We start from the raw sequence: 20,708 nt of genomic DNA on the forward strand, positions 1-20,708 counted from the left end.
TGTAATGGTAACCAAATATTTGGCGCCCCCAAAATTTAGCGCCTGCGTGCGGGGCATTCATTGCATACCCGCCAGGAACGGCCCTAAAGCCACTATAGAAGCAGCAATAGATAAAACAGACTGCACGAAGTTGCTGGGGGTACTTCTAGACAGTAATTGTAAATGGTCAAACCACATTTCTAATTTGAAATCCAGATTAAGTAGCGCATGTTATGCATTGAGAATTCTTTCACGTCTCTTTCATACATCAGTATTAAAAACAGTATACTTTGCCCATTTTTACTCAATAGCCAAATATGGCATTGAAGTCTGGGGTTGTACCTCTGAATTAGAGCAGATATTCGTACTTCAGAAAAGAGCTATTAGGATAATGTATAAAATGAAATTTAGAGATTCTTGCAGAGGCATCTTTAGACAAAACAATATTCTTACAATTCCTGGTCTGTACATATTTTCGTGTATAATGTATTTACGTAGCAAAATTTATGAATTTAATAAATTTCAATTTAACCATGTTTATTCAACAAGATTCAGAGACAATCACCTTATGCTTCCACAACGTCGTTCTGTTTTGTTGGAAGGTAGCACACATTATGCAGCCATAAGTTTCTTTAACAAATTACCAATAGATATACGAATGAATTTACATCAACCAAACTTTCGGAGGTGTGTACATCAATACATTTGTGAGCTAGAGCCATATTCTAAAAATAACTTTTAAGTATGTTTTATCGTGTTTATTAATTTATATACTTTTAAGATAACTTTGTAAAATGTAACTTTGACTTGTCTCATACATGTACTTTGTATATTGTCGCATGTGATCAATAAATTTGACTTGACTTGACTTGACTTGACATGCTCACTGAAACGAACAAAAACAAAAATCGAATCGTACCCGAGAAGAAAATTACAAGAATATTATTCTGGAAAATAGTGCATTGATAGCGTTTATATAATTAAAGGAAGTGAAGAATTGAGCAAAATATAATATCACCAAGCACACATACGCTTAAGAATCGGAAATATCTTGTCGGCAGTCAAACTGATAGCGCTATTCATTATTCATTCCAATTTCCAATTATTATATATAATGCTCATAGTGAAAAACATTGCTTCATTAACTACTGCGATATTCGTGAAAAGCAATAAGCTGAGATAATTACTAAGTTGAGATAATTACTAAGTTGAGGTAATTACTAAGTATTGCGGAACAAATGAGATTTTTTATAAAGAAAATGCCTATATACACGGTAAGAAATATATCATTTCAATGTAATGATTCTAAATATCGACTCTTCTGAAATGGGATTTTCATCGACACCCCAATCGAACAAAGTTGTAACTCATTTTTAGCGATTTTAGAGAAGGGGCAAAAAACGAAAACATGTATTTTTAATAATTTGTAGCGAAACGATTAAAATCTTTTACACTAATGCGATACGATATTTATAACATAATAAGGGTAACTTTGAGATGTATGTTTTGTAATTTTATTAACTAGGTATTAAAAATTTTGAGTTTGATTGAGATACAACCTTGAGATTAAACATGACTCTTCGTAGCAAAAGGTTGTAATTTGCTTAACAACCATTTTACACACTACGTGTTAACTATTTTTCCGTTTTACCGTTAAAAGGTTGTATGTTTTAAGTTATTAGCAATGTAAATAAGAGGAAATTTGTTTTTATGGTATATTTAAATAAAATATCAACTCGTAGTTTTCACAATTTTAATTGGAAATTATAAATTTAAAAAAAAACAACAATATTCTTCCACTATGAACAAACTAAAATAATTATCTCAAGTTTTTATTCGGAATTTGTTGTTGAATAGTTTTAGGGTTACAAAATTTTAATTGTTTATAGTAACGGTGATATATTTCGGGTATGACATTTGACTTACAAATACAAACACTATTTCAATCTTTATATTAATTTGTCTTTCGATATGGCGAGAGAATTAGAATAAACAGGAGGTAATTATGTCATAGTGATATTCTTATGTCATAGTGCTCATTCTTATCTTTTGTAGACGTCCTAGCTGAAGAACGTTGAGTTCCAGGCATGTGTTCTAAATTAACGCAGTAATTATTTTCGAAAAGAACGTCATACATAATTATGATTTACGTGAATTATTTTCGCATTTTCATTGCGTTTATAAATATTTAATTTCAGATCATTTTACTTTATTACTTCCAATATCTACTTCAATATGAATATGGCTGTCCTTAAATAGTTTAAAATTTAGAATTTGCTTTTGATTTATTTCAGTTAAGACTTGCCTGATGTTTTGGCACATCGTATTATGGTTATTCATTGGTCTGGAACATATACAACTTTATTTTTTTTTCCATTTTCTATCAGGGCATGCATTGAATCGCCCTCGTTTTGTAAATGTCCTAGTTCAAAAATGTGTAATGTTAAACTTTTTCACTGCATAGGAGTACATAGCAAAAACTATTTTATTTTTGTTTTTTCCTCCGCAAGCATCAGAAAAGGAGAAAAAGTCTGTAAATCCCTTTTTTGCTTTTATTTCAAAAAATAAATATACAGCACTACTAATTTCGTTAGCACCTTTTCGGCCAACAGTCTCATCTCAGACATAGCAGTGTCCATAATAATTGTCTCTCAAACCAAAGACTGTAGAATTGTAAACGGCGAGTTTTTGCTTATAGTATTGTAGTATTTGTAAATTTATTGGAATCCCCTCGTATATGTGATAAATTTAAATCCCCTTATATATGCACTATAATAACGAAGAATTTTTTCAATATTTCTTAGTTCGTAACTTTCAATTTAAGACACAAATAATATTTCGTTCTTTTCACGTCGCCAAGTCAATAATAAATCATTTTATTGTTCGTTTATGTCACAGGCGCAAATTCTTCGATATTTCTTTGTTCAAACCGCCCGATATTGCGTTTTCTAATAAATGATCTGCGTTTCAACCATCGTTTGTTTATCCCAACTTATGCGATCAATTTTTGAAGATAATTTTATCACTCTCAGTGAATCCGCTGTCAGAGGCAGTGGTTTCGGTGTAAGTCCGATTTTTTCTTTTAATTCGTAATGTTTTTTTTTTGTTTTTCGTCTTCTGTCATGGGAAAATGTGCAGTATAGTAGCAGTGTTGAGTTTTAAGTGCAGTTGGTCAGGTTTGAAGAGACCATCGAAGGGAACGGGTCATTGTATAAGATGGTTCCCGTTTTCAAGATTTGTATAAGTGTCCCCTTCAACCTCGCTTTGTTCCTGTTGTGATCCTGAAGCAGTTTTGTATTAGAAGGTGCCAGTTTCAACTTTCAACCTCAAATAAATCCAGTTTTTCTTCGATCGTGTCCAGATAGTTCCAGAAATATTAGTAATGTCCAGTATCCCGTTTAATCCTCAGAAGTTACAGTGCAAAATTTTATGTGAATTAAAGGTAACATTTTGTGTTTAATTTCTATAGTAAAATAGACCTTTTCTTTTAAATAACAGTAATTGCTTTCATAACAATTTAAATAAGATAATATGTATTTTATATTGTAAATAAAGGCGTGGTTATGCTGTCAATCGATTTGTTCTTTGTCATCAAAATTGAATGTTGACATATAAGAGCTAGCTTTAATTTGTTTTGTTGTGACATATTTTTGTTTTTGTAGAAAAGGTTAAACCTGTAAGTTGACACATGCAAGTTTTTTTTGTATTTTTGTATTTTGCGACTATTGTTATCATTTTTGCACTGTCTATTTTGTAACTGTTTGTGGTGACACAACAATAAATGTTAAATTTTGTTTATTAACATTTGTTTATTTTTTTTAAACTAACCTTTTTTGAGTTTAATTTGAAAAAGATATGTTTTGCATTTCAATTAGTTATTTCTCTAGTTACAACTAGCTGTTGTAATGGTTATAATTAGGCACCTCAAAGTGGCGCCTTTTCTAAATTACTAGAGGTGTTTCCTGTTTTCTTTTGTTTTATTTGTAACAAGAGATTCATGACATTTTATTTCATATTTTTGTAGTTGCCCCAATCCAAACCCCTTGTCACTTACTTATCCACAACCCCAGCTTTCCTAACAAACCCTGAGTGCCGTTCGCACAAGTAACGATTATTTTGCTTGCTCTATCTTCGCCCCCAGTAATTTCTATCCCCAATCTTCTACCCCTAATAGTAATACCCCATGTGGTGGGCGAAATATATTCGTTACAGTATGATGCCGAAACTTCTGACATTGGACTGGATACGATCTTCTGGAGATCAAAACTTGCTAACTACTGAGTTACTACATTGAGCAAGCGACTTAATTTGCGTTTTGAATTCCCATAACACAGTTTTATAAACGATATAATGAGTATAATAATTAAGCTGTAAACTTTCCCTTTGTTTAATCGAAGCTCTTTTATAAATATCACATGTTGCGCATAGATCGTTCTTGGGTTTGAAGAAATTTATGTTAAATTCATTGTAGAATAAATACTCGATGTTGTCCCAAAAATTGTAAAAAAAATCTGAGTTTTAATTTTTAAGATAACTTTTGAATACATTTTTTGGAACAGTTCTGTGTACACCCTGGTTTTATTTGCCTTTCGCGGATTTGTTGACTTCGTTGATTCGTGAATGCCAATCCTAATTTTTTTTCCTTTCATTCAAGTTACATTTCCAATTGTTGGTATTGCGTGTTTTCTCACGACCAGAAGTACATTTTCCCGGTATATCTCGTTTTTTTCTTATACGAATTTTGTTACGTTGTCTTATTGTTTTATTATGTTGTCACTATAGTTGATTTGTATATTTAGGTTTGTTTTTGGTTCAACCTCATCTATTTCTTGTAGATTCTTTTCTTTTAGTCCATCCGAATAGCTGCTCCTACAACAAAACTATTTGTGTATATCTACCTGAAGACCACAGAATAACAATAGAAACAGAAATTAACAATTCGTAACAAAAGGAAATTGTGGTCGTCTATTAAAAAGAAAAAAGTAAATAGCAATACTTATTCTAAAAACTGACATCTTACCTTCAGAACTGGAAGGTGCATATTCGGACACATAAGCAGAGAAAGGCTCTCTATGACTACTAGACTCTACATCACTACCATTCAGGTCTAGAAATTTGCTGCAACTAGACCGTAAGTTTCTTTTAAATTCGATTAAATCATTGCCATGTTGAATAAGTATTTGATCGGATGATACATATGATATATTTGCACATAAGGGGTTTTCTGTGACATCAAAAACTTTTGCAACAATGTCGTAAGTCTTCCATCTTGTCAAAAAATAAATTTTGTTCCATATCCATAATAATATATAAAATACTTATTTTTACTTAGAAAAGTATGGTTATAATAATTGCTTACCAGGTTCAGCGTCTATTTCACTATTTTCAAAGCTAATTCCAATATACGCGCATTACGATTCATTTTGAAAATATATCTCGATATTGAAACACTTTTATAGTCAAAAATATCAACTAAAGTTAATAATGTACTAGTTACATACACATATCGGATTCCCTGGTAAACTATTCATACAAGATTGACTTACGGGATACACCGTATGTTTGATTACTTTATAAATTAACAATACGTGCAACAAAGCTGTAACTCCCTCAAAAACCTTATTAATCGTCAAATACATAGAAACTAAATATTTGACATAGGGAGCAACAGTGTTACTGCCATTTTCAACTTAAGTATTCCATATTTCAAAGTACAACTTTTTTCAACGGAGTATTTGCAGTTTATCACATAATGACGGTATTAGATTTTTGTTTTGATACAGGGCAACGACAGCCGCTTATACGTATTTCGACCTCTTTAGGTCTCCTCACAACGGTATAGCCGCTGCTCTGAACCAAAATAAAAATCTCTCCCGTCCTAGACAATAGTTATCAAAATAACTATATACGGACGTAACTACGCCATCTAAAAACAAAAAGAGAAATCAAACGATTTCTACCTAGCGAAACCGAATTCAAATTTTTACCACTGTGTTTCCTAAAACTTGCGAAACAAACAGCTGGATAAATTACTCGGCAAGGAAATCTAAAATGGCATTCCACATGCCGTTCATCCTGGTCAAAATTCGTAGTGAATTCAGTTTATTGTACTCCAAACGAAGTAAGTAATAAACCATAATGACGGTATTAGATCTTTGTTTTGATACAGGGCAGCGACAGCCGCTTATACGTATTTCGACCTCTTTAGGTCTCCTCAGAACGGTATAGCCACTGCTCTGAACCAAAACAAAAATCTCTTCTGCTCTCTTCTGAAGTTTATATTGACGTGTTCGCAATTTTTTAGTGAATTCGCCTGTGTTGAAATCTGAAAATATTTCTAACTTGAGTTACAACCTTGTTCGATGGGGGTGTCGCCATGCGGTTTTACACATGCAAAACCCCTTTACCTTTTAGATAGGGTAAAAAGTAAGTGTAAGAGGGAACATTGGATGCGACTAGAAATAAAGTTAAAATAAAAACTCATGTATGTATGAAGTCATATTGCACTATTTGACAATATGAAAAAATAATGAGAAGAATATCGTTAGAGGATACATAGTCCAGGGAGCAAACTATACCAAAAAACATTTATAGATATGAGTTTTAAACTTTCATAATTCTAGCTCTGCGAAGATGTAGGTATTATGTAAAATAAATATATTAACAGTCAATGTTTAAAAGGAACTACTAGACTGCGATAAACCAGTTCAACTAAACCAGATATTTCATTAACTGTTATAACTGTATTCATTAAAATGGACCTGTAATATATCTCATATAATGTTCCGATATATCTGGTAAAAAAACAGAAATGCAAATAATTAAGGAATAACAGGACAAGATTTAATTTAGTTGAAATATATATAAAATTTGCTGTACTACTTTTGAAGCGAATTTTTTATTCATTAAAGTTCATAGTCTTTTCTTGGGTAAACGTTTAATTTGAGCTTGATTGTATTCATTTTTGCCATATTGCTTGTAAAATAGTTAACAATAGACCGGGAGATATTTCTTTTAAAATGACCACATTTGGGTAGGAAGTATATAAATGTAGTTTTGTTACATAAATCGCCTAGAAGTACCACTAAAAATCATAATTTTATTTAATCATACAACTTAGCATCTTCCAAAATAACATACCTATTGTTTGAGCCTCATCTTCGATATGGTCTTCCTTTTAGGGTTCTAGTACAGCTGCCCAATCTGATGTTATTTTTAAATTACAAAAAAAGGCAATACGGTATCTGTTTGGCTTCAGAAGAACAATACATTGCAGAAAGTTACTTCAAAAATCACGCTTCCCTCTTTATATATTTTAGAAACTGTTTGTTTAATTCGTAAACACCTACATGTTTCTCCGGCAAGATCTAATCATGACTACTCCACCGGAAATTCAACCTTTGATGTTTATTTACCGATACCGTCCAGTTAGTAAAGAAATCTAGGTATATTATATTCGGCAAAAAAACTAAACAACCATCTCTCTCTACAATGTAAATCTACAACATTTTCTCCTAAGTTTCGTAAAATGATAAAAGCTATCTATCTGAAAGACTATATTATGCAGTAAAAGAGTTTCTTAAAGAATCTTCTTCTTGTAATGCTTATCCGTTTCGGATGTTGGCGAACATCATGGCAATCTGTATTTTACAAATTGCTGTCCTGAAAAGATTTGTAGTTGTTGTATTGAACCCCGTAGCACGAAACCAACGAATAATAAAAGAAGTTACAGTACCTTTATGTACAAGTGGGTGCACATGAATTGGCTCCCGCTTACAGGTAATGAGCTCTCTCACGATAAAAGGGTTTGCGTGAATTGGCTCCCGATGAAATTTTTGGAAATTTAGATAGTTAGGCGATGGATTTTATTGGGGTGGATAGCCAGTTAAAAATTAGATTTTTCCATCATTTTTTAAATTCGTATACTCTTCGCCTCAAACTTATTTTAAATTAGTTTACTGATAGTTTTGCGTCTTGCTTGTACTTGATCATATCATCGTAGAAAATGCTACTGAAATGTTAAGCGAACGGGGAAACCTACTTTTCAGCATACACCTCTTCAGCCCTCTATTTTCCCATCAATTATAATTTGTTGTAGATTATATTTGTCATTTATCATTATGTGGCCTAAGTACGAGGTCTTTCTTTTCTTAATTGTTGTTGTAAGTTCTAACTCTCTATTTATAGTGTTTAATATTGTTTAATTCGTAATGTGTTTTATCTATGATATTTGTAACTCCATACAAAAGGACTGAACAAACTTAGGATTTAATAACTCCAATTCGCATATCTAAGCTTACTTTTTAGTTATAGATAATTTGCTTCCGTTTATTGTACATATTCCTAGTCTGTTCTATTTGTATTTTTAATTATATATCTGGATCCCACTGATCGTTTAGTACTACTCCTAAGTATCTAAATTCGTGAACTTGTTATAATTGAGTGTAATTTAGGACAATGCGACAAAGTTCATCCGTTTTGCTAATCACAATAACTTTATTTTTTTGAAGATTTATTGGTAGTCCCATTGCTTCACTTGCATCATTAACTCTGTCTATAACTCTATAACTTTGTCTATTTATAGTATATTTTGTAATTTTTGTCTTCTATTTTTTCTGCTATCAAAACGGTATTGTCTGCAAACTTGATATTGTTAATATTTAGGCACTGTTTATTTTTATATCAATTTCGGCGCCGTCTATTAGTGCTTATTTTAATATTTTTTTCGAGAATAACATAAGCCTTTATTAATTTTCTAACCTCTAATTCATTCTCACATGGACCATATACTTGACTTCAATATTTTGATTTATTTCTCATAAATTGAATGTTTTGTAATATTTTTAATGTAAACTTTTGTTTTTGCATGCTAAACTTTTTCTACAACTGATATTTTTTCGAGAAGATGCTGTATCTAGTTCAAAATAATTCTAAAAGGATGGTTAATGTAGATAGGGAGAAAATAATTTTCTCTCAAATTCAGATTTAGAAATGTTTATTGCTTTAAATTACAATAATTGCTTAAAGTAATAGATCTCCTAATAAAACAGACATTTATTCCCCCATGATCATTGGTCGTCTGGGGGTCTTGTTTGAATATGCATTCAGAGTTCAAGATAAAGAGCAATGGGGAAATGACACAGCCTTGTCAGACACCAAATTTTTTTCGTCTAGCTTTATTTTCTGTAGTTCATATAAAAATTTTTCATGGTGGATATCAAAAGCCTTCTGGTAGTCGATAAAACAGATATATACTTTTTTCTGGCAATCGAGGCATTGTTTAATGAGTGTTTGAATCTCAAACAACGCCTTTCTTGTTCCCAAGGCTTTTCTTAATCCAAACTGAGAGTCACTTATATCTATTTCACATTTTTTATAAATTCGATTCTATATAATATTTAAGAATATTTTTATTTAGTGACTCATTAAGCTAATATAGCTAAGTTAATCCATTTCTTTGGTATTACGACACTTTCATATATCGGAAGTTAAACAGATCTGTTGTAGTTTTATGTTGTTATCGTTAAACTATTGTTAGTCTATATGAACTTTAATTATATGGAACAGGTGGCGAAAGATTCAGAAACTTGTCTTGGCAATGGAATATTTGATAGAATCATACATTTCGTGTTACTGTTATATACGTGTCTTTCTTTTTTGGACTCCGAAGACGTAGGCGATTGTTTCGTTGGAGTAATCTTACCCAGACATCCAGCAGTTCAAAAATTTGCAGATTTCTTGGTGGAGGACTACATTGCTGAAGACGTCAAATCTCCACCTACCATGTGGGCCGAAAATAGTACGTCTCTACAAAGAACGACGAAGGCAAGCGAGAGTTTCTATTCAAAATTCAATTCTTTGTTTTATACTTGCCATCCGAACAATTTTAAATTTTTTTAGGTTCTGAAAAATGTTCAAATAGATACATATACAGGGTGAGTCATAACTATTGGGACATAGACTAAGGACAGGTTATTTGGACCAAAATATGGCTATTGGGCCAAATATGCCTTAATAAAATGTTGCTGAGAAAAAAGATACAGGGCGTTAAAGTTAATTTTTGTTTTTCGTTTTTTGCTAATAGTTTCCCTGTATATTTCTAAATTGCTATCAATATTAGCACAGAGGCATAATCTTAGACAAGAAATAGTATTTTATTTACAATTTTACGTTTTGTCATAGAGGGCGCCACGTGGATCATTCCTAATGATCAAATTGAGTCTAAACTTTTTCTGATGAAACTTTTTAGTAATTTTTATTAGAAAATATGACGTAAACATCATTTTTACGTAAAATTGGTACTCCTGTTTAAACATGATAATTTCAACCGTTTTCGATAAAAACGCAGTAGAACTGCTTAGAGTCTTTAAAAAGGATTTCAAATATTATTTCATTTATGAAAAGTATGCTTTGGACTGTCAGATAATTGTTGTTGGTAAATGTCATTTGTTCAGAGTAAATTATTTTTGATGTGACAGTGTAGTGTTATGTTGCATTTTTTAAAAGTAATCATTACTTTTTTTGATTGAAATGCCTCGTCACAATCATTTTACTAATGAAGAAATGCGAGAAAATTTTTGCGGTCGCTCGATAGCCAGAAGGTATGGAATGTTATACGCAAACAGAAGGCAACCAAATCACAAAACTTTTGCAAGATTATATCGTAGTTTAGGTGAAACTGGGTCATTTCACACTAAAAATCGGGTGGTCGACCGAAACAAATCACACCTAATCAAGAAGATGAACTTTTGGTTCGAGTAGATGAAAATCCTGAAATAAGCTCACGACATCTATCAGCAGCAACAGAAGTAAGTCAGTCGTCTATTGTTAGAATTCTAAAAAAAGAGAACCTCCATCCTTATCACTTCACTCCTGTTCAAAATTTACTTCCAACAGATCTTCCACGACGGTTACAGTTTTGCCAACGTATTCTGAATAAACATCGCAATAACAGACACTTTATTAAGAATATTATGTTCACCGACGAAGCAACTTTTACCAGACGAGGGGTTTTTAATTGGCGAAATAGTCATTATTGGGAAGAAAAAAGAAAACCCGCATGCTATTAAAGCTAGACATTTTCAGCATAAGTTTAAATTGAATATTTGTTGTGGCATTATAGGCGACCAACTACTAGGGCCTTATGTTCTTCCTCCGAATTTAAATGGAGATTCTTATTTATTCTTTTTGGAAAATACTCTTAGTGATATTTTAGATGATCTGTCACTGGATGTAAGAAGAAAAATATGGTTTATGCAGGATGGAGCGCCACCTCATTTTTCATTAGCTGTTAGAAATCATCTTAATGACGTATTTCCTCAACGATGGATTGGCAGAGGCAGTGATTTTCAATGGCCACCAAGAAGTCCTGAGTACAACCCGCTAGATTTTTATTTTTGGGAACATATGAAGTCCTTAGTTTATGCCAATGCAATTAATACACGAAACGAACTTTGGAGATACATTCCAAATGCAGCTAATCTTATAAGGGGACAGAATAATATTTTTTAACGTCCGAAAATCCTTTATAAAAAGAATTAGAAAAGGCATAGAAATCGGAGGAGACCATGTAGAACATTTAGTTTGAGTTTTTGTGAGTTCTTTTAAGTTAAAGTGTGTTTAGTTTTGATTTATCGTCAAAACGGAAACCTTACGTTAGTTGCAACTTTGTTTATTAGTTTGGTATTTGATAGTGGAATTGTAAATAAAATACTATTTCTTGTCTAAGATTATGCCTCTGTGCCAATTTTGATAGCAATTTATAAATATACAGGGAAACTATTAGCAAAAAACGAAAAACAAAAATTAACTTCAACACCCAGTATCTTTTTCTCAGAAACATTTTATTAAGGCATATTTGGCCCAATAGCCATATTTTGGTCCAAATAACCTGTCCTTAGTCTATGTCCCAATAGTTATGACTCACCCTGTATTAAAGTAAAAAGTAGTAATATCCCTAAAAGAGTATACCGAAAACCAATACGTCTTAAAAGAACTTTTATTAAACTTTAAATAGGTCTTTTACAGGAAAAACGTATAACTGCTTTTGAGTTTATAAAAATATGTCAAGAAGGCATCAACCTGTATAGTCTGTAAGTTGCAGTTTCTTTAATAAGTAAATTGTTTCCGACTACACTTCTAATTTCTGGTGAATATTATACCTCTTTTCCTCAAAATCCAAGTTTCAGAAGGAGATTCAATTTCTGGAAATTTCGTAATGGGCGGGAGCTAGTTCATGTATGGGTTTGGGCATGTCATTTATAGTATCATGGGTTTGGGAGCTAATTCGAGTAGGATTAAAGTGGTCTTATAGAGTATACAAGTAACTAAATTATTTTTATATGTATTTGGGTCTCACATGCAGCAACTTAAACTTATTAGATCGTAAGGTTTTATTTTGCAATTTGCAATTTATTTAAATTTTGCAATGGATTGTTTATTTATTATCTTTTATTTTGTGATATTAACGATTTATGTAATTTAATTAAATTTTAAGTGTTATTCTTATTTTCTGACTTTTTGTAAACTTTCTCCATAAAATTGTACAATTTTCATTGACAATAAAGCATATTTTTATTATATTTCTCCTCTATAAAACCATTACGCTATAATCATTCACAATTTATTAAAATAAATAAAACGTTTAAGTTCATTCAATAAACCATTTAGCAAGTCTTTTAATTCATGTTCGCTTTTCTAAACATACTAAAGATCAATGAAAAATCACGTGCGTATGCAACTTTCATTCATAACATTAAATATTATTAGGTAATGAAAATAAAACAAATCCATTCATTATTTATTTCTCAATGAACTTCTGTTAGTATACTTCAAGGTTAGGTTTTGTTATAAATATCGTTCCGGTCGGATCTTATTCTTATTAAGATATACATATTATATTTGTTTGCCTCCACTTCATACAATAATAAAAATAAAACGTTATAGTTAGTGATAGTGTACTATCAATCTGCAGACACTTTAATTCTTTGTTGTTATAGGAAATGTAAGTTTTTCTTGTTTATTAATATTAATAATATTCTGTTTGTTTAACACCGAACTTATCCTTCACGTAATCTATTGTTTCATTCCTACTAATTGAGTTCATAATTTCATTCTAAACGTCCAATAAAGTCTTCCATGGTATTAACATTTATTTTAAACTGGGAGCTAGGTATTTCACGCTCCTACTAAGGCCTCTTTTATTAAGGTATACATCTTTCCGATTCTTAAGCTTGATGAATTAAGACATTCCTGTTGCATGAGTCCAACCTCTTTATCGGAGGTATCATGACTTTTTCTTTCTTCCTAAATTCTTCTTTCCTTCGATCTTACCTTCTAATATTACTTGAAGTTATACAAACTCCTTAAAGCACATAGAGATCATATGATATTTTAACATTCTAGATAGAAGATATTAGTTGCTCTTTCGATTTAGCTAACACCACAGTATCATCTATATATCATATATTATTATTGACTATTCCACTCATTCTGGCATTATTCATTATATATATATATATATATATATATATATATATATATATATATATATATATATATATATATATATATATATATATATATATATATATATATATATAAATGTTTTTGATGGGTTGGAGTCAATAAAAGGGGCTATTGGTTAACTATTTAATATCTCGAGCTTTCAATTGTGTTTACAATTCTTATCAAGAGCTGCTAAAAAAGACAAAATATCTTACAAAGTTAAACTATAAAGAAAAACATTTTTTGTTAACTCACCAAATAAAATTAGTTTGGTTAATAAAAATTGCTGCAAATACATGTCAAAAAGAATTAATACTAAAATGGCCTTATCTAATAAATTCTTCCCTGAAATTTTAATAATTTTGAAAACATTTTCTTAACAAAAAAATAATTGAATTTATAAATAGTTTAAAGTAGCTACTTTAAACTATTTATTTCAGGGAAGAATTTATTAGATAAGCGCATTCTAGTATTAATTCTTTTTGACATGTATTTGCAGCAATTTTTATTAACCAAACTAATTTTATTTGGTGAGTTAACAAAAAATGTTTTTTTTATAGTTCAACTTTGTAAGATATTTTGTCTTTTTCAGCAGCTCTTGATAAGAATTGTAAACACAATTGAAAGCTCGAGATATTAAATAGTTAACCAATAGCCCCTTTTATTGACTCCAACCCATCAAAAACATTTATATATTTTTTCCAAACGAGTCACAAGTACTTCTTTTTTCTTACTCTTATATATATATATATATATATATATATATATATATATATATATATATATATATATATATATATATATATATATATAGAAGGAATTAATGGATATGCAACTGAATTATTAAAGCCAAGAGTACTCTTTTTTCAGTAATCAAATATATTTCGGTATGCTTTATACCATCATCAGCATCAGTGATAGCTAAAAAGTTCAAAATGAGTTACACTATATATAAGCCAAGATTTACCTTACAAATTTGAGATTGAAATGGTATGTAGATTAAAACGGTATGTAAAAATCCTCGAAAAAACAAACATATCTCCATGTAAAAAGGCTTTACAATTTCTTTTTTAAAAACCAGATATTGGTTTAAAAAATGAATAACAATAATATTATCACAGGACACTTTAAAACTATAATATTATTATATTGAGAACTTTGAAAGCTTCATTGGTAGGTACAATGTGAAACTTTTTTTACAGAAAGATTTTTCCGGTAAAAGAAAAACCAATGCACTGTCAATTTTTCTTTTACCGAAAAAAACATTCTGTGCCTAGCAATGAAGCTTAAAAGTTTTTAAAGTATCCTGTGATAATGTTATTGTTATTCATTCCTTAAACCAATGTTTGTTTTTTTAAAAAAGAAATTGTAACTCCACTTTACATGGTGATATGTTCAATCTAATGGCCGCAATCTCAAATTTGTAAGTTAAATCTTTACTTATACATGGTGTCCAGAAACTCTCCTGACAAACGAAAACCGGAGATTCCTCAGATAATTTTAAGATGATTTAACACAATTCACCTAGTCCGAAAATGCTACCTAAGGGAGCTAGAGCTCTTTGAAGATGGCGCATTCTAAGTAGTTTTTGTTTGAATACCTCCAGAAACCTTTTATTTAGAAAAACAAAAAGTGGTACGATTATTTATCCTTCAGAGCTAATCGATTCCATTAATTGCGAATTTCTAGTACCGTTCATAGGCGTCCATTTTGGGTAGGTCAACGGTTATTTTAACGCATATCTTTTTTGTCTTTAACTTTTAAGCATTTGTGATACTAGATTATTAAATCTTTAGATACTCTAGTACTAAAAGGTACTCCTACTTTAAGTCTGTAGGATACACTGTTTTCTAGAAAAATCGATTTGAAAATTTTTCGTAATTTCGTCATAAAAGTTAAATTAATAGGTAACTTAATTAATTTTATAAATTACCTTTTGTTTCAATAAATGCTGCACACAATTCGTAAAAAAAGTTTGGGAAAAGAAGCAAAAAATCAATTTAAAACAATTTTTTTTTTTTCAATTTGAAACAAAAGGTTTTTAAAAATAAAGTATTTATTACGATGGAACGAAACTACGAGTAACACAAAAGAACAAATATTAAAGGTAGATAGTAACAAAAAATGCTCAATGTGATGATCGTTAGTCTCTTTTATATATTCTCAAATACAATAATCGCCAGTATTCAAATCCGGCGACCTTGCTGGCCAAGCAACTGGACCGCACCTTCCAATCCAGTGGTTTCCGTAGTTATTATCAAGAAATTCTCGCACATTCCTGTTAAAGTTGGCTGGAGACAGCCGTCATGTAGAAACCATAAGTTTTGCCGAATAATTAAAGGCACATCATTTAACAAATCAGGTAAAATATTTTGCAGGAAATGTATATAATCAGCACCATTTAAAAGAGCAGGCAATTCTAAGGGTCCAAGTAGATGATCGTTAACTACTCCTATCCAGACGTTTATGCTAAACCTATACTGATGCTTAAATACTTAAAGAACTTGGGGATTGTCACCAACGTACGAATAATAATGAGCTTTATGTACATTAAAAATTCCATTTTTTGTGAATGTAGTTTCGTCGTAAAAAAATGTATCTGAAAAAATCTTTATTTTCATTTTTATGATTTTGTAACCATTTAGCGACTTTTTAATGAGCAGGAAAATCTCCTTGTAGCAGTGCTTGTTTCTTTGTTAAATGAAAAAAATCTAAATTTTCGTTGTGTAAGATAGGTATTTCCTGCGAAAGATTTTGAAATTGTGGGATACATGCCAGATAGTCTTCGAACGGTAATTTCTCAATTTTCCTCAACAGTTATTAAAATAACATCTTCATGTACTGCTGCTACATCATTATGTCGACCTGTTTTAATTTTTTTTGGGAATACCGAAGTTGTATCTCTTAATCGGGAAATTTTTCAGTTTATCTACGTTACTGCTCGTTACTGCATTAAACCTCATTTTGCAATAAACTTAATACATACCAGCGTATTCCTCATGAGTAAAAACCATTTTTGTTGAATTGAAATTGTTGTATTTGAATGCCACAAAGTAAAAACTAAAGGAGAAACTTCACGAACTGACAACAATTTTACAATAGAAAACGTAGATTATACTTCTGTTGACATTTCAAAGCTAACTAATGCAAAAAATATTAATTTAACTTTCATGATAAAAATACGAAAAATTTTCAAATCGAATTTTCTGAAAACGGTGTATCCTATCGACTTAAAATAAAAGCACTTTTTAGTACTAGAATACCTAAAAATCTACTAATCTAGTATCACAAATGCTTAAAAGTTAAAAACAAAAAAGTTATGAGTTAAAATAACCATTGACCTACCCAAAACGGACGCCTATGACCGGTACTAGAAATTAGCAATTAACGTAATCGATTCAACTCTGGTGGATAAATAATCGTTGCAGTTTTCGTTTTTCTAAATAGAAGCGTTCTGGACATATTTAAAAAAAAACTAATTGCAAGCAGCCATCTTCAAAGAGCTCTAGCTCACTTAGGAAGCATTTTCGGACTAGGTGAATTACATTAAATTGTCTTAAAATTATCTGAGGAATCTCCGGTTTTCGTTTCCAGGAGAGTTTCTGGACACCCTGTATATAATGTAACTCATCATAAACTTTTTAGCTATTACTGATGATGGTATAAAGCATTTATTTAAGGTATTTAACGAGTTATAACCATTTTTATTTCGATATCGCTATGAAATAAAGACCCTATATATAAAAAAAGAATTTATAGCAAGGTATTCATTTTACCTAATAAGGTAAACAAATTGTTCTTATTTTCAAATTGTTTTACGGAAATCATTGACAAAAATTCGTATACGGAGTAAACTACACAAGAAAGTTAAGATTTTCTTATATTTTTTAAATATAAAATCGTATATTTTATTTTTTTAAACATATTTAATTTATTTTAGGCATTCCCTATACCTAAACTCATTACTTTTCGAGATAATTTTAGTTTTTTCAAATTTCGGGAATAGCTTCAATTTTTGTAAGTAGAAATAACTTAGCCTTGTGTAATAATATAACAAAATTATTTTTATTTAATAAATAACACAAAATATAAAATATAAACCATAACGAAATGCAATGAATGTAACAATTAATATGATATTAAAGAAATAAGTCTTAAGCAAATTTATCAAAATGTCCACCTCCAATGTCTATGGAAGTTTGTAAACGATATTCAAATGACCGAGCCACATGTCTTAATATTTGTAAGTCAATATTATTAAAAGCTTCTCTTGTTCTATTTTTCATATCATCTTGCGTTGTTGGAGGCTTCTGGTACACAAGAAACTTTGATTTAATGACTAGATAATAATGTAATTTATATTTTATAAATTCCTAATAATTAAAATAAAAATGTTTTCTTCCATCCTAATCGAATTGTTATTTTTTGTTTCAGTATCCTCAATATGAAATTTTTAATTTACCTCCTGGTTGCAGTATTTGTAGCCAGCGTTTCTTCATTTGGAGGCAACGACGAAAAGTTTTTAAAGAAGTATGCAATGATGAAGGTAAGAAAATTATTTTTTGCTTTTTAAAAATCTTTTTGCATTTGCTTCCTGTAGTTATATAAACGCTTGCGCATACATTATAGGCGCAGATCGACAATTACTTTCTATTGTTTGTTTTCCTTAGCTTCTCACTATTTCCAACTCTCTCCTCATTCATACATTCTAAATATTCCAGCTATCATAATCATACTACTTTGGTAAGTTCTGCTATCATAGGTTGTTGCATTAAACTCCTAATGCCAGCAGCGATTTTTTTATCTTTTTTACATTTTTACATTTTACATTTTTGGACTCTTTCCGATGTTCTCGTGTTTTTAATATAGGTTTGACAGTGCTATACGAGGTAGTTTAAAAGCTAATTACGTTTTTTCGTTAACTTCGTTGCAAAATTAACACCCTCTAGAATTGTAGAGATTTGACATCAAAAGATATAGTTATATTCAAAAGATTTTTAAAATAGTCTATTCTTGTCTTAAATTATTAACATAGCGAAATATTTAATTTTTGTATACAGGATTGGCCAAAACTTGGAATGAGTACCTTCTGAGTTTTTTTAAATAAAACACTCTGTATTATAGTATTGTAATGAAATGATATTTGAAGGATCTCGGGAGAAAACCATGAATGTCACAAATTAACTAAAATTGAATTAAGTACGCCATCTGGTAAGTTTTGTTAATATCTATGTTTGGACATTTCAAATAAGGAAGAAAACAGTGCGTGTCACGAGTTATTACATTTTTTAAATACCCTATATCGGTAGAAAACCGTGCATGTCCATGTGTAAACGGCTGAAGCACTGAATGTCCCCTCAGCAGCGCCAGAAAATCTAATTGGCATTTTTGTCTTGCAATCGGTCGTGTCAGTGTAGTAAATACATCGTTATAACCACGTGCTTGTGTAGATCTATTTGGTTAGTTAATTTATTTAAAACAATCATGGCAGATAGTAGAAACATATCCACTAAAAAGAGAGTGAAAATGGGCAGGTTATACGAAGTCATGAAAAAAATCACATGAGTTTGGTGAATTCTGCAAATGCAAACGCTTGAAGTGTTAATTACTATTTAAATGGGAATAAGCCACAATTAAAGGTTAAAATACGTTTATTGACGTTTCAATTTCCACTTCGGAAATCGTATTTTGAGAACGATTTCCGAAGTGGAAATTGAAACGTCAATAAACGTATTTTAACCTTTAATTGTGGCTTATTCCCATTTAAATAGTAATTAATTTAAAATGCTTGAAGTGTTGTCACACAGTAAATGAAAGGAATAGATAAAGAATTTTTAATCATTGATATCTCATAATGAACAAAATGCGTATTTGTGTTCTCTTATATCATTAGTAAACGTATAGAGGCGGCGATCTAGGGCCAAAAATGTACATGATGCAATATATTATGATGCAGCCTATATGTACAGGGTCAGAGTTCAGCCAAGGTCAACTGCTAATGCTGAGGATAAGAAAAAACATTACGAGAAAGTACAAGTTTGTGGCAAGTTTTTTCGTGCGGTTCATGGTATTACAGGGGCAAAACTTCAACATCTACATAAAGAGCTACATGACAGAGTCAGTACATGATAATAAAGGTAAAACCTACTTGCCTGAAACTTTAAATATAATGAAAATGTTTTCTCTGTTTAAAGAAAAATATCCGGAAGTTAAAATTTCTTATCAAAGTTACAGAGAAATTTTTAGACAAAAATATAACATTAGTTTCGGTTATCCGCGATCGGATACCTGCAGTCAATGTGACGAAATTACTGCAAAAATGAAAGCAGCTGAAACAGACCAGAAAATTTAAAGCACTTAGAGAGGCTCCATCTTCGTAAGGCTCAAGCGTTTTATGACAGGAAAAAGGAAAGCAAAGGAAGGGCACGAATAGAAAAGAATTATGCAGCTATAGCTATGGACCAAAAAAATGTTTCCTTGCCGAATATCTCCACCAATGATATATATTACCGCCGACAGCTCTCGATTTAGTCTTTTAACGTCCATGTGTTATCAAATGCTGATTCGTATTTTTATACATATCCAGAGTTTATTGCTAAAAAGGGATCAGGTGAAATGTGTTCGTTTCTTTTCGATTTTATTATGCATCATTTGTCTCCAATTGTTCAACATCTATACATTTTCTGTGACGGAGCAGGTGGACAAAACAAAAACTATACAGTGGTAAGGTTTATTCATTACATGGTATCAGTAGTAAAACGTCTTCAATACATTACAATAACATATCCCGTTAGAAGCCATTCGTATCTTGAGTGCGATAAAAATATGGGCCTTATTACCTTAAAAAAAAAGAATCGAAACGCCTGCTGATTGGGAGGAAAATATTATAGCTTCTCGCACAAACCTGCTCCATTTAATGTAATTTCAGTATCTCAGTGTTTCATAAAGGGATAGACTGAATTGTTTAACGATAGATATGTCAAAAAAAGCTCCTTTTGCTATGCAAAAAATTAAAGAGATGATGTGTGTTAATACTCACGTTCACACTGTATTTCACCGAGTTTCATATAATGGTAGCAAACTTGAGAACCCCATCCGTTCTTCCGTTCAAGCTAAAAAGTCGCATAAATTGTCACCTTCGGAATTTAAACTACCCATGCAATCATACTTCAACTTTATTGCTATTAACGAAGACAAGTTCAAAGACATAATGTTTTTGTCAA

General features: G+C 30.9%; 1 protein-coding gene across 1 annotated transcript in view; it reads left to right on the forward strand.

The window, feature by feature from the left end:
• LOC140440810 (uncharacterized) overlaps positions 1-20,708 on the forward strand; it is a 50,842-nt gene that overhangs the window by 15,253 nt on the left and 14,881 nt on the right. Inside the window, exon 2 of the mRNA XM_072531173.1 lies at positions 17,920-18,031. Within this exon, the coding sequence (XP_072387274.1) occupies positions 17,930-18,031 (102 nt within the window). The 5' untranslated portion in view covers positions 17,920-17,929. The remainder of the gene's footprint in view (positions 1-17,919; positions 18,032-20,708) is intronic.

The sequence above is a fragment of the Diabrotica undecimpunctata genome, chromosome 5 (genome assembly GCF_040954645.1).
Source record: "Diabrotica undecimpunctata isolate CICGRU chromosome 5, icDiaUnde3, whole genome shotgun sequence".
Lineage (NCBI taxonomy): Eukaryota > Metazoa > Arthropoda > Insecta > Coleoptera > Chrysomelidae > Diabrotica > Diabrotica undecimpunctata.